General features: G+C 42.9%; 1 protein-coding gene across 26 annotated transcripts in view; it reads left to right on the plus strand.

The window, feature by feature from the left end:
• ADGRL3 (adhesion G protein-coupled receptor L3) overlaps positions 1–15,096 on the plus strand; it is a 404,123-nt gene that overhangs the window by 254,444 nt on the left and 134,583 nt on the right. For 25 of the 26 annotated variants that reach the window (XM_010411924.4, XM_010411928.4, XM_010411908.4 and 22 more), the window contains one exon: positions 6,509–6,589. The exons of the other annotated variant lie outside the window; for it this stretch is intronic. In XM_010411924.4, the coding sequence (XP_010410226.2) occupies positions 6,509–6,589 (81 nt within the window). The remainder of the gene's footprint in view (positions 1–6,508; positions 6,590–15,096) is intronic. 26 annotated transcript variants of the gene reach the window in all.

A 15,096-nucleotide genomic window follows, 5' to 3' on the forward strand; every position in this document is an offset into this window, starting at 1 on the left:
GTTTCTGAGTCCTAAATGCTCCTTGGAAAATACACATCTGCCACTGCTGAAAAACTTACAATTGCTTCGCCTGCTGTAATGCTCAGTTTTTAACCCATTCCTTTGGCATTATTTTGTCCTTATTTTCTCCTGTAGCTCAAACCTAGCCTTGGTCCTCCCAGGTAATGGCTGTCACATGAGGGACAACTTGGCCATCAAAAAGGGTCATTTTGATTTCCTTTGTCTCATTGTTAGGGCTGTTGTTTGTTGTGACAAATTAAAAACAGGAATAGTACTACCTCAGAAAAGTCTAGTCCGCCTTCCACTCACACAAGCACACTGCCAGGTGCTGCTTTTGGATTTGCATTTACTCTAAAACATGAGAGGCATGTGTGACAGGGACTTAGCCAAACACTTTCTTCTTTTTTCCATTGAATTTTCTTTCTCACATCCAAGGTCTTCTTTGCATTTGGCAGGTGCCTTGACTGAGCCTGAAGTTTGCTTTAGTCAGTACTGGGAAACTTGGCCACGGCCCACTGAGGCTGCTGGTGTTGGTAACCTCTGTTTTCAGCAGGCAGACGTGACCAGGAGCCAGCTGTCCCTCGTGGAAGCCACACTGCAGGTACCCTACTTTTTCCTGCTGCAGTGGCTCTAAGCTTGCAATAGTTCCCCGTATGAAATACAAGAGGCAAAATGGCAAGAGAGCAGGGATAATGTAGTCAGAGAGTTCCTCTTGGGAAAGAGGGTTTTCTTGTATTCAGAAGCATCCACGGCTTCAAGGGAAGGACAGGGAAATGACCGAGGGAGCGAGGGAAGAAGATGGAGCGTGTGAGTTGCTGCTACCCTAAGGAGTTAAAAGGGCATTGAGAGATGAAAGAGAGATGTACAGATGAAAGAGAGGTACTCCATAAAGGCCATGAATAAATGAAGCAGTGGACAGAATCCGTGCTAACTCTGACATGTCTGAGGAAGAGAATGGCTTTATAAAAGCTTTATTTAAAAAGAAAGCTTTTAATGCAAAATGGAAAAGGGTGGGCAGTGAGAGAATGATGTTTTGTAAAGATAGTCATTGATGAAAGGCAGAAAAAAAGGCTGCCAGGAGAAGTCTGAATATATGCAGAGTAATAGGTCTGAATTAAATTTGTTTAATGGCATGTCAAAAGAGTTTGTTAACAAGCCCACCTGCTTTTTAATTTCTCTTTTCACATGTTTTATATATGCCTACATATTATGGGATTCAAAAAGACTCATGAAGGGAGAAAAAAAGACAAGAAAAAAATTTACTAGTTTTGAAAATTAAAGAGGATGAGAGTGATGATTCCAGAAACTGCAGTCCAGCAAAGTAAATGTAATCTTTTGCTAGATAATAAATTGGATTTTTAAAAAAATTCTGCTAACATTTACAGAATTACACAAATGTGTCCAAAAAGTAATGTTGTATTTTATAGATGAGATCATCACAGACAAACTGGACTGCTTTTGATAATGATTTTTTTCAGTTACATGGAAAAAAAAATAGGCCACAGCATAAAGAACATAAAGAACATAAAGAATACTTTATCTGTAGAGATACTGGTAAAATTGTCATTATGTTTTCCGAGACTTTTCCTCAGAATATATATGTTGCATACCTAGTATGTGCCCATCCTATTGTCACCAAAAAAACCGCCAAATATGTAAAGAGCTGAAATCAAAGGCTCGGGAATGGATCTGTGGTTTCATGGGTATTAACTAATTAATAATCGAAGCAAGTGGACTAAAAATCCATGGAGGTGCCTGCATTCAGAGGTGCAGACAAGAAAGGGTGTAGGAGAGGCAGTACCTGGAAGCATGGGTCATCAGAGATGCCAGCACAAAGTTAAATTAAATCCTCTGGATGAAATGCTGACTAGGTTGTCTGAAAAGGATCTTGAAAACTGGTGAACCTGTGGAAGACAAAAGAATGCTAAAAGAAGCTGGAAAATAGGTGGAAATCTGAGTAATCTGACATGACAGAAAAAAATTGTGTTGCAGTGATTGCCTCTGGATAAGGACAGCAAAGAAAGGGGACTCTCACCCCTTGAGAACAAAGAGTCTGAAGCATGTTTGTTTAAAAAAAAATAAATACATCTCCTGGTGGCTTGTCGCTGCAGCTGCTGGATCTGAGTCAGGCATGGGGCAAAACTGCAATTCAGGTGCACGACTGTCCATACCCACCATGGGCAGTGAGCAGAGGAGCAGCAGGGAAAAGGGAGAGCCATGCATTCCGGTGATTGTGGTTATCTTCATGGCATCACCGGGCTTTTAGAGACAAGTCATCAGATGTTTTAAAATGCCTTATTTGTAGTCTGGTAAGTGTTGGTGGTTTTTTTTCCTTTGCTTTTGGGGGTTTGAATCTTTCAGTCTTATGTTTTCTATTCAGGTTTTTTCTTTGACAGTGCACTGGAATATCTCAGGTAGAAAATAAGCAAGGGCCAGGCAGAAATGTTGCCCACGTGTACACATGACAATAGGCGTTGTACTCTAGAACAATCAAATGTCACCAGCACTGGAAATGTGGCCCAGGATCAGGAAGAAGGCCTGCCCTGTTAATGTGCTAGAAACAGTGGGTATGCTTCTAAAAAGGACCAGGAGGAAGTGGTTTTAATAGGTACACAGATGAGACTTCTCTGTTGCTGCTTTTCTTGGTTTGTCCATGCATTTGCAGATTTTTTTCTGTAGTTTTATATCATTGCATCTGTAGATGACTAAATCACTTAGGGGCAGATTTTTGAAGATGTGTGGATGTTTATTTTCTGTCTATGAGCATCCAGATCGCTTTTTACAAAAATAGTGGAAAAAAAAATCCCTTAGGCCAAGCTATGATGTTTCCTTCAGTCTTCAGAAAACATCTTTGTTCTTCTAAGTTACTAGCTTTTTAAAATGCATTGTATCTCTCATGTGTCAGACCTGAAAATAATGGCCAGTCAAGCACTTTTTCTAATTCACAAACATCTTTCTCATTTCCTCTACCTGAGGAAGGTAGAGGCCATGTCACCAGATAGACTATCAAGGTCATATCCATATTTTTGCTACCAAACATGGGGGATTTTCTCACCTTGTCACAGCACGTGCACGTGGCCTGGCTGCTATGAAGACAGGCGGCTTGCACCTACCTGTGCCACACGTGCTGTTTGCCCTGTCTCACCTGAGATGCTGTTGATATTTAGGCAGCATTGGCCGGACCTGCATCGCTGTGATATGGTGCAAGACAAGCAGGTCAGGGATGATCCACAGTTGTCTTCCAGCATTAGCCCTTGTTGCCTGTTGCTGCCCCTGCCCTGCCTGTGCCACTCACAGGGAACCAACCATGGGCACAGGCCTCTCCAGCAAGAGGGAGAAGGGAAATGGAACACAATATGAGCTAGTAGATACAAAATTGGCAACTTCATCAAACACTACTTTGATGATTACGTTTGATTGCTGTTTACTTTTTTACCTGGGAGCTGGCCGCAGAAACAGCAGATGGGTATATGCAGGGTGGGGTCAGGAGAAGGCCATGCAAGCTGTTCCGATATGAGGCGTGCTCAACTTCCCATCAGCAACAGAGACATCTTGACCTTTGGTATTTTGTCAGAAGTCTCCTTTCTTTTTCCTGCACCACTGTCAGCTCAGGCTCAATGTGCAGAGAAAACAGCTGGAGGATTGGAGAGACAGGTGTGGACTGTTTCTGCCTTTTATTTTTGTTTTAAAGTTCTCACATCCATCTTTACAAGTGCTTTTCTGCAGCAGCTGGAACTGAAGACAGGGAGATAGGAGTCCTTCATTCCTAGGGCTGGGCCTTGCAGCAAGCATCTGAAACTGCAAAATTCACTCAAAAGGGAGTGGGAGTCGGCCTCACTTGGGAAAGCTGGTTCTGTCAGTCTTTGAGATCAACTTGAGCTTGTACCAGTGATACCAGTCTCAAAACCTTTCATAGGTCCCCTGGGTAGAATTTTGGTTTTTAATGGAGTCAGTGGCAACCTTTGTAATGCCATTAAAGCCAAGAAGACTGTGTGCTTGTGTACCAGTCCTATTGCCAGGCCTTACTTCAGACACCTCTGCTTGCCTCCTTCCCTCAACTCTCTCAAAGGTCACCGCTGGCAATAATAGTAAAACCAAAGCAAAAATGTAATTCTCTTGATTAACAAGATTTATAAGGTAACAGTTTCTCCAGTCTGAACACACTGATAAGTCTGAAGAACAAGCGAGCTGGCACTGATACCCAGAAAATGAATCACAACAATTGTTTGCATTGGTTTTTTTTGGAGAAGGAATATTAAAACCCAAATTTTGATTCATTATCATTGTGAGAAGTGTGCAGTCTAAGAGAAGTATGGGGTTTTTTAGTAGTAGTATGTAGTAGTAATAACAGAAATTTGATTTTCTTTTGCAAGTACTGTGTTTTGCATCAGCAGCAAATAGATAAAAGCTTTCTGCAACTTGTTTAATTTATCACTAGAGAGCATTTGATGCTACTGCTTTCTCCATATAAAGTAAAAGCCTTAATAAAGCAGTAATAAGCTTCCATAGTTATTACTGAGTTGTAATGAATGTCTAAACAAACTCATAGATGTTTTTAGCCTTTCATATAATGTGGATGTATCTTCTTTACTCCAGCCTAGCCCTTTAAGTCTGCAGAATTATTCTCTTTTGGTTTGCTCTCAGGAAGACCAGGTGATTTAAAAAAAAAACCAACCAGCCAGCCAACAAAAAAACCCAAAAACCATGTGTCAGCAGTGTGCCCAAAGCAAGTCCTGTAAAGGGCCATAATGATGATAAAGGGAAGCATCTCTTTGTGGGGATGGGCTGAACAGCTGCAAGTATCCAGCCTGGCCCAGATTGTCGAAGGGATCTTATTGATATGTATAAGTACATGATGACAGGGAATAAAGAAGATGGAGCCAGGCTCTTCTTACAGGCAGATAGTGGAAAAGCTGTTCTATTTTTTTTTCCTGTGAGGGTGGTAAAGCACTGGTACAGATTGCCCAGAGAGAGACTGTGGAGTCTCCATCCTTGGAGATACTGGAAATCAGATTGGACACTTGCCATGGGCTCTTTCTGCCCTTGAGCTGGGCTAGGTGATTTCCAGAGTTTCCTGCCAAGCTCAGCTATTTTACATTTCAGTAGTATCTTTGATGCAGCAAATGGGGAGACTGTTCTGTGGTTATAAGGGCACTGATCATCCCGTACATCAAGCAGCTCAGAGTGAGAGCAGACTGTCTCCTTGTTCCTGCTGCAGAACCAAGCAGCTATTAAATGATGACTTTTGCTCACTAATGACATCAAATGGGTTTTTAACATGTAAACGAGAAGAGGAAAGCACAGTAACTTGTTATTTGCTATGGGTTTGCCTGAAGTAGATATCCCATGTTAAAGCACTTAAAAGCAAATACGGAATTTATGATGTGTTGGTAGATTTTAAACCTGAATTACGTCCAGTTGTTGTAATGGCTAATAATGCAAATTATCTGAGTCACCCTCAGTGTAAAGCAGTAAATATAACCTGCACATTCAGACACACTTCTTTTTTTTTTTTTTTTTCCTCCCTTTTCCCATTAATATTTTATCTCCCTGAAGAGATGTTTTCAGCATGTTATGTGCACTAGCATACTGTGCTTGTGGTATTCCTGGATGTCATTACAAAGAAGCCTGAAGACTGTACCACTGCTCCGCTGCCTGTGACGCTAGCTTGGAAATTGCTTGGAGCAACAACAGCAAGTGTCAACAGGGAGCTGTATTAATTATTTGGAATGTGTCTCTTAAGAGGAATCAACTGCTTTTATTGCAGAACGAATATTACTTGAAATGGGAAGGTTACTCTAACTGTTATCATAATCTATGTGTCATTAACTTTCCATGTTTAGAAGAAGAGATTAACAACCCTGTAAATTGGCACAGTAAATAGATGAATTATAAAAAAATGTTTTTATTATAAATAGAAGTTTCTCAGTATACTTACCTCCAGATTGCTGGAGAAGGATTGAGTCTTTAGCAACTGAGAAGCTGCATGGTGGTGTTGGGAACCAAAAAACTTCCACCTATGTGAAAGCAATGCTGAGCTCTGAAAAATGATATCTGTGTCTCCTTCAAGTGGGACAAACAGGTGGGATTGTGCTTCATACCATGCTTGCTTCAAAAATTGCTGTGACATAGGAATGCTTGCTTCCCTCTTAAAGTGAGGTTAACAGATTGAATGGCTTGTGTGAAATCGGGTTCTCTTCCATAGCATATATATAGAGAACAGGTTTCAAGAGAACATGGTGCAAGGTGTACATAGTAGTTGTAAAGCAGGTGTAACTAAAGTTCAGCAGAAGTACCCGTGTCTGCAAGGAAAAAGTGAGAGATGGGAGTGGTTTCAGCTTTTCACCAGATGTCCCCACAAAATGGAAGTTCACTGTGGAAAACACACAGAACAAAATCCTTGCAAACCTGTTTTTAATCCAGTGCCATAAAAATGCTGTGGTTTTGACTATAGCCCTGATAGATCTCTGTAGGAAACAGCAGAACTAAACCACTTATTTGTCCACAGGGCAGGCTCACCATGGGCAGGTTTCCTACATTGCCCCACCGATCCACCTCGATTCGGATGTGGAGAGACCGCCATCCAAGGGTGAGTCAGTGAGACAGTCTCCATTCACTTGCATTCCAAACCAGCCACAGGCATGGGTGGACATTGCTCACTTGTTCACAGAGCCTCCATGGCCAGTTGTCACCCTCCATCTGAGGACACTCTGGGGAGCAAATTAGTTCCTGCAAGAGAGGCGTATGTGAGATGACCGTGTCCCACGTGTCCCGTTACATACCTTTGAACATACCATAACTTCACAGGCTGGTTTGCTCTCCTCACTAGTTTACTCCTGCAGGGACAGGTACACCTTAGGTCCTGCCATCTGTCTTGCACCTTTCCTTCCTGATGGCAGTGCAAGGGCACAGGGAGCTGATGGCACAATGCAAAAAGGCAGATTTCAGCTCCCCCTCAGGTGAGTGAAGTATACAGAATGGATTGTACAGTAGTTCAAGCCTGGATTCAGTCCTCATTGCTGTTGCTTGAGGTTTTTTTTCCTAAGACTTGGTGAGGAGATGTTGATTATAGAGGATGACTCAAATTTTAGGTGGGCTGATTGCCCTTGGGAGTGGTGCTAGTAGCCAGTATGTACAGAGTAAGTCCAGAATGGCCTTGTTAAGACAGGTGCCTGTCTTGAATGGTGCAAATAAAGCAATGTGAATGTGAGGCCTTGATTTCTCTGCCCCATTTGGAGGATCATTCCCAGGCTGTGCTGTGCTGTGCTAAGCCCCCAGTGTTTGCCCCTGTGGCCTGGGGAAATGAGCTTGTCCCCAGAGAAAGCCTATGTGGTGCTGCAGACTTCTTACACCTCCCTTTGCTCCTTTTGGTTAGGCTGGTCAATATTCAGGTATGATATCAAAGTTAGCAGCTTGTTCTTCTTGGAATAGATAATAGCAAAGCTAAAATCATACAGGAATATGAAGGGATTTCTTGGTCAACTCTGCAAGTTTATATGAACATCAAACTCAGGGAATGTTGTGGAAGAAGAGAAGGGGAGGAAAAGGACAGCCAAAGTGTGATCGGATGGAGATACTCTGTACCTTAGGTTTGGGATTTTTTTCCCTTTTTCCTGCTCTTCAAAGGGTGCTACAGTGGCAGAAAGGGGACCAAATTGACCTGTATGGTGATCGTCACCGTTCTGCCACAACACTGTAAGGCTGTTGGTCTGTGTTTTGTGTCTGCACATGTTTCTCTAGCTGCTCTTAATTGAAATATGCAAGGAACCATGTGCTGGGTGGTGTGAGGATGCCAGATGCACAGTCCTCTCTCCAAATCTGGTCTTGCCATGAGCCAGGCTGATTGTGTACAATCTCCTGGCAGTCCCCAACCTCCGTTCAGCTTTAAGTGAACTACCCTGGCATTTGACGTGTGCATTTGAGATCATCAGCTTCTCCTAAGTCATTTGAAAACCTCCAGTTCTGTGGTAAAATTTACTACCTTGCTTTTATAGCAGAGCTCTCTAGTGAGGCAGAGACAGTTATGACTTGCAGGACCTTCTTTCTCTAGTCTGTCATTGAGGTGATGAATCAGAACTTACTTAGAATAGGTCAATGTAAATCCTTGCCTTGGCATCTGAACAGACTATAGAAGACTGAAGGATGCTGGAAGAGCAGCAGAGAGAGAGAGAACCTGTGTCTTGCTTTCTCCAAGCTGAAAGAGCTAAAGACTAACAAAACTCTTCAGTGATCTGCTGTTCATGAGGGCAGAGCTACCTCAGCAAGATAAATGGCAGTGCCACCAGGAGCAGGGCGAAGTGGGTCAGGCAGAACAGTTGCAGTGCTTGCAGAGAGGGTAAAATAGAGTTTATCCAACATAAACTACTACATTGACGCCTTTAACCAGGGCCTCCACCCCCCTAGCTGAGAGATCTTAAAGAAGGAGCTGCTCCTGGTGGAAGGACTGATATTACTGCTGCTGTGTGCTGGTAAAAGGACTTGAATACTCTTGTGTAACTTAACAGGAGAGGGCCAGGGAGGAAGCCAGGCATCAATCTATTAGCTGGTGACTAGGGGCTGTTAAAATCGTAATAATTGGTACTGTCTCCTGGGGGAAGAGCAAGGCTTTCCTCTGGCCCTGGGATGTGGGATGTGTAACTCTGTTGCCTCATTTCTGGTCTCAGCATCCAAAATCCATGAGATTATGTAATAATATTTTTTTTTCCCCATAAGTATTTTAGGCTTATGATTCCTTTTTGTTTGCCTGCTTTTTCTGACACCTTTGGACATGCTTGGTTCATGTTCCAAGCTTCATCCCATAACCACAAGAGCTGTTTCAAACAAAGGAGTCAAAACCACCTATCCTTAAGCTTGCGTTCCTCCACATTTCCTGTAGCTGGATCTCTAAAACCAGAGCAGCATTATGACAGTCAGCATAAACCACTAATGCTTTTGGCTACTCCTTTGATGCTCTTCATTCCCCCTCCATGCTGCTCCTTGCACTAAGCTGAATGCCAGGTGCAGGCCAACCTCGCACTCAGAGTGGCAAAAAGAAGCAGCCACCATACAGTTTTAATTGTAATAAATGGAAATAGAGCCTGGGTAGATGCTTTAATAGGAGCATCTTTCCTTCCTGTATCATCAAAAAAAAGATACAGCTTTAGTGCTCCTGTGGGTCTATGCAGTTGCAATTCTCAGCTGACAGATTTATTTGTAACTGCCTCTTCCTTCTCCTTTTTAAAAATTTTATCACTGGTGACATTTACACACATTGTTTATGCATGCAGGAGATTTTTACCTGCCTTTCAGAGTCCTGACGCTGGTGGTGAATGGAGTATAAACTGCAGTAGTTTACTAGTACATTAGTGTCACTGTGCATTACAGGGTAATTACTCTGAGCCACTGCTCTGTGCAGCCACCCAGTAATGACACTGTACATCACTGAATAGAAATGAAGCCTTGAATCAGCATTTTTCATCAAGATGCTTCTTACTCCCCACCCCCTTTTTAATTTGAGGCTGTTGTAAAATTAGCTCCATCTAAGAAGCACTGTTAACCACTATTTTTACACCTCCTTTCAGTCCAACAGTCTGGATGTGACTACATGATTTTTATGCAAGTGTTTACATTTTCTTTGTACAGAAAAATTCCAGGGATATCTGAGAACTTAGGTTGTGATAACATAGACTGAAGATTAAACCTGTGTTTAAAAATGGATCACTGGTTACTGACAATAGCAAGGAGTTTCATAGATGAGAGTGACACTGATACTCTGGTTTAGAAAGGGGTTTTATGGAATTATCATATATAGCAAGAAATTAAATGTTTATACTCAAATTCTGCCAGGTACTAAAACACAGTAAAGAAGTAAATTAAACTCACTGAATATGTGCACTAAAGCTATTTATAAAGCTGAATAGAAGCAGATTTTAGTGTATATGTGGAATCATACTAATCTTGAAATGTATGCCTGGCATTTCAAGATAGGCAGCCTGAGAAAGTCTCCTCCCCTGTTGAGCTGATGTTTTGTAAAGGTTTCCTTCTAAGTTGAAGTTCAGAGAGTAGTTATCTTTGAGATTGATATGCTTGAAGTCAGTACATTTCCTAAACATTAGCTGATAAGCAAAACTCTGTACTGGTCCCCAGTTCTAGAAATAAATAGCAAATAAAGGAGGCACAGGAAGTTCTTATCCTTCTGTGCAGATTTCTCTAGCCAGGGAGGTTGTTTTGGCACTGTGTTAAGGCACTCTTGGAGGTTTTCCTGTAAACCCCAGTTATCAGGTTCATATTCCATAAACACAGAATCTGGCCTTAGTGCTTAGACAGCACGTCAGTGAGACAGAGGTTTTGCTGGGTTTGCACCTTTCTTTTCCATCCTAGCGGAAGATGTTCCTTTGTGCTTTCTTTGCTCAAAACCTGGATCCATTCTGCCATTTTTCTCCACTTTGCATTTGCAATATCTGAGGGAGAACCTTTCCTGAATGCACGGTGAAGTCTTATTTCCAAAAATAGAGTAGGCTTTTTGTTAGTATGAATTCTGGGTCTTATTTATTTTTTTCCCTCCCAAAGGTCCCAGAGAGGGTCGATGGCTTCGCAGATGATGTAGAAGGATCTGACAGCTGGGCTTATTGCACAGCCCCAGTCCTCCTTCCCAGGTCCAGGGAAAGGGGAGGGCTGGGCAGCGAGGCCACCCAGTAGCACTCCTTGCCTTAATTCAAGCTGACACACGGGGTCATGTATCCCATGCTCATCCAGCCCTGAGACACCAGCTTGCCTGCCTCTCCCTCCCAGCTCCAGCACTGAGAGAGGTGCGTTCAGGAGTCCCTGCTGGGAGCCAGCGGGGGCCAGGCACCTCCTGTTTCCAGGCTTTTCCATTTTCTGCTGGAATTGCCCCCCCGGGGAAGGCATTCTCTCAGCTCAGGAGTCCTTTACAGTGTCCCTCTGCTGCTCTCAGAGGTCCTGCTTTTACTCATCCTGCTGCTTCTAAGTTAGCTGTATGTTTCCAGCTTCTTAAGGCAGTATTATTTTCCAGATGTCATTCAGGTAGACGAATCCAGGGGAGAGGCTAATTTGATGCCTGTAAGCCAAGAAAGGATCATGCAGTGGATGCTCTTTGGTGACCCCTGTGCTCAGGACCCTTCTTTCCTTTTCCCTTACACAATTCTGGGATACTGTGTTGTGTCCTGCTCTTTCTTGGCCATGTACTTTGGTTTTGCTTAGCCTTTTTTTCAAGGATGACATTTCTCAGGGCTTCCCCTTTGTGGCTGCCCATAGCCCACTAGAGGATTTCCCTCACTCCATCCTGGGGTGTGAGTGTTCGTTGCAGAAAGCCAGCACCATTCTGTTATCCCGTGTGGCTTTTAGGAAAGCAGTGTGTGAGAGGCATGCAGGTAAGTGGTGTTGCACCAGTTGGGTGGAAGGTGACTGTCACCACACCTGCACCATCAGTGGAAAGGTTTTGCAATGACTGCAAGCCTCACGTGTACTGTGAATTTGCAGCTGCCTTGTTTGGAAGTCTCTTCCTGAATCTGTCTACACAGATTTGTTTGTTGTGTTGCTTTGCTGTTTGTTTGCTTTTTGTTTGAGTTCGATTTTTTTTTTTTTTCTTGTGATAGGCAGCCTCATTCCAGGCTGGATATGAGTCTTCAAACAGCCTAGCATTGCAACGGGGTGGGTTTTGGGTGGAGTGGTAGATGCAGATGCAGGAATGCATTGCCAGGAATGGGGCTTGTTTGGTTGGGTCCTGAAGATGGTGAAGGGATGGATGAGCTCTGATATAATAACGCTTTTCTCAGTTTTATGCAGAGCTCTCTGAAAATCTTTCATTGTGGCTCATGTCTGTACTGAAACGTCCACCTTCTACACTGCTGTTCCTAAGGCAGGCAGCTGCTTTCAACATGGGCTGTGCATGTTTATTAATTCCTCGTTAGGTTTCATGGGTGGTGCTAACAAGTATCACAACCAGAGAACAACAGAGCAGCGAGCCTGTAGTCCTCCTGTTTGCTTGTTGCCATCAGTGAGGTCCCACCTTGCCTCCTGTAGCTCTCCACAGTCAGAAAGGGTTAATTGCACGCCGTTCACCGTTTTGGTTTTCACTGTGGTGCTGAATTGTTGCTCTTATTTCTCCGGAATGTGTGTTTTCACTGCAGAGGAGCACCTCGGGGCATTGCTGTTTATTTATAAGATAACAGCGTTTGCTCTAGCAGAAAGCTGGAGCGAACAAAGTCTCTCAAGGAGGAGTGCTAACTCCTGTGTGCTGGTGGAAACTGTTCAAAGTATTTACACTTGAAAATACTTGAAAAGGATTTTGGGGAAGGGGCGAAGAACAGTCTGAGTGATATTTAACACCTTTTCCATTATTCTTAGTCATCTGAAAAAAAATTTTGAAAGGGCACTTTTTAAGAAGCTTTTTTTTTACCAGCTTTACTCCTAGTAAAGGAGTTTTGCTATGGAGATCAGCATGAACTGTGATTTAAAGATGCCTTGAAATGTTACTCTTTGTAGGCCTTTTGAAGCCACTGTATGACCTGATAAGCTCAAAATGGACATGGACATGCACTCAGGAGATTCTTTTGACAGTGGCTTTTGGTTTCCGCTGCACTGAGTTTTGCCACTCGCCATCAGTGGTGGAAGTTTCCAGCCACCTGACAGTGGCAACAGCTGGAAAGTAGAGTCAGCTATGGCAGTGCACCCTCAAGCATCACTAATCTAAAGTGAATGTCCTATTACCAGCTTGGAAAAAAGCTGTTGAACCAGTTCAATGTGGAAAAAAGAGTGTAGTGCTGCATGCAGCATGAGACCCTTTCTCAAACTTTTTTTTCCCTTTTCTGCCAGACTAATTTTTGGCTACGCTTCTCTTCCTGAAATATTTATAGGGCAAATAACTGTTTTAAATGAGCAGATGGGGGAGACATAAGACAAGCTGTTAAATTAATAAACATGTGTGGTGCTTTATCAGTAAGGGAGCCCATTTTGGCATTTCTTCTGGATGATTTGTATGGCCTATCACCATGGCACCTGGTGCAGGGACAAGAAATGGGTACTTAATAACCAAACAATGTGCAAACTCCTTCCATTATAACTTCATTATGTCAGATATAATTGTCTATAACTAGATGTCAAATACATAATTTATGTCCAGCTCCCCTGTGGAATAGTGGGCATATGAATGAATGGCCCCATTAATGGGAAGGAGCTTTTACTGTAACTGTTCCCCTCCTGGTACATGGTCCATTTTGTCACCTGGTATTAATTCTGAATCCTTTCAGGGCTGCAGAAAAATGCCTGTTATATTTATGTTTGTGTAATGGGAGAAGATGGCAAATAAATCATATGAGAGATCAAATTTCAGGTTCACTGATTTCCTAAGCCATATGCTTGTGTGAAAGAGACTAGGATTGGTCTGCAGTGCTTTGATTGAGAGGCATAACCAGCCTTCATTTTACACATCCAGAGATGTTAAAAAGGCGCACGATGTAAGGTAGCGCTTCCTGGGGGAGCCCCCTGCCACAAGGAGCTTAGCAACCCTGGAAAGCCAGGATTTGCCACTGCAGCCATGCTGCTGGCATCCTTTGCTGTGTGTTGTGTCTTCTCTCGCACTGTGTCACGTGAGGCCTGTCTAGACAAGGACTCCATGACATAACTGAAGCGTGTCATCGTCACCTGGAAGGATGGAGGATCTGAAAACCCTGTTTTTCCAGAGAATTCCTCTGGAAATGTATGGGGGTGTTGGAGTGGGACATAGAATCCCAGTTGTTCGGTGGAAGGCTTGTGTATATTCACAAATAGGTACAAATTCAAAGGACCAGGTTGGAGTAGCATCCTTTTCTGCATTTTTATTATTAATGTTATAATATGTAGTAGTGTTATAATGTATAATGATCAGGGATCTGAAGCACCTCTCCTGTAAAGGTAGGCTGAGAGTTTGTGTTATTCAGCATGGAGAAGAGAAGGCCCCCAGGAGACCTTCTAGCACCTTCCAGCACCTTCAGGTGCAAGAAAGATGGGCACAAACAGTTTAGCAGGGCTTGTTGCAATAGGACAAGGGAAAATGGCTTTAAGCTGTAAGAGATATTAGAAACAAATTCTTTACTTTTGAGTGTGGTGAGGCACAGGCACAGGTTGCTCAGAGAAGCTGTGGCTGCCCCATCCCTGGAACTGTTTGAGGTCTCGTTGGATGGGGCTCTGAGCAACCTGGTCTAGTGGAAGGTGTCCCTGCCCATGGCAGGGGGGTTGGAACCAGATGGTCCTTTAAGGTCCCTTCAAACCCAAACTATTCCATGATTCTGTGATTTTCTGTTGCTGTTACTTTTCACTATGTGTATGATGTATTTAGAGAAAGCAAATCACCCTTACAAAAGAAATGTAAAAAATGTAAAAAATGTTCTGATTCAAGTTAGGAACAGCCACTTCTAAAGAGCGGGGCCATCCAGTGGTGTAGTTTGTTTGTCTTCCAGTAAAATGTAGAAATATAGTTTGCCATGTTCTCATAGAGAAGTTCATCAGCAGTGCTGTAGAAAGGCAGGCAGATGATTTCTCATGCAAGCAAATCATGTTAGACTCATACATACTACTCTTGACAGCACTGAGTCGAAGAGTTTTGTGTTTATTTGATGGCTCTTCAGCTGTGCAGTGGAATTTTCTGTAGGTAAGCAGGTTTTTTTACAGCGTTTGGCTCTTGGAATCTTCTTTGGATGAATCAGATATTGTTGGGAATGAGAGATTTCCACCAGAGACAGTGATCTGATGCTTTATAAAGTGTCTGGGTTTAGAGCCTGTTTTGGCCCCTGAATTTCCTCAAAGTGGATTGTTGAATTTTGATTCTTTTCTTTGTGTCTTGTTTGTTACAGGGAATGCTAGTGATGTGATGTAATCCATTCAGAGGGAAAGGTGTACCTGTGAATTGCGTACCTCACTCTTAAAAAGTGCTTTTGGAAATCCCAGCCTTAATAGATGCATACTAAATACTGATTTACTGATTATGGAACACCATGCTAAGATTGTAACTTGGCTCCCTCATAAGAGGCCTCATGTTTTGTGACTTTCAGCCAAGTAAATTTGGCTTGAAAACTGCAGTGTTTGCTCAGAAGAGAAGGGCTGCTATCTTCTAGCTCCAAA

This window comes from Corvus cornix, chromosome 4, assembly GCF_000738735.6.
Source record: "Corvus cornix cornix isolate S_Up_H32 chromosome 4, ASM73873v5, whole genome shotgun sequence".
Classification (NCBI taxonomy): domain Eukaryota; kingdom Metazoa; phylum Chordata; class Aves; order Passeriformes; family Corvidae; genus Corvus; species Corvus cornix.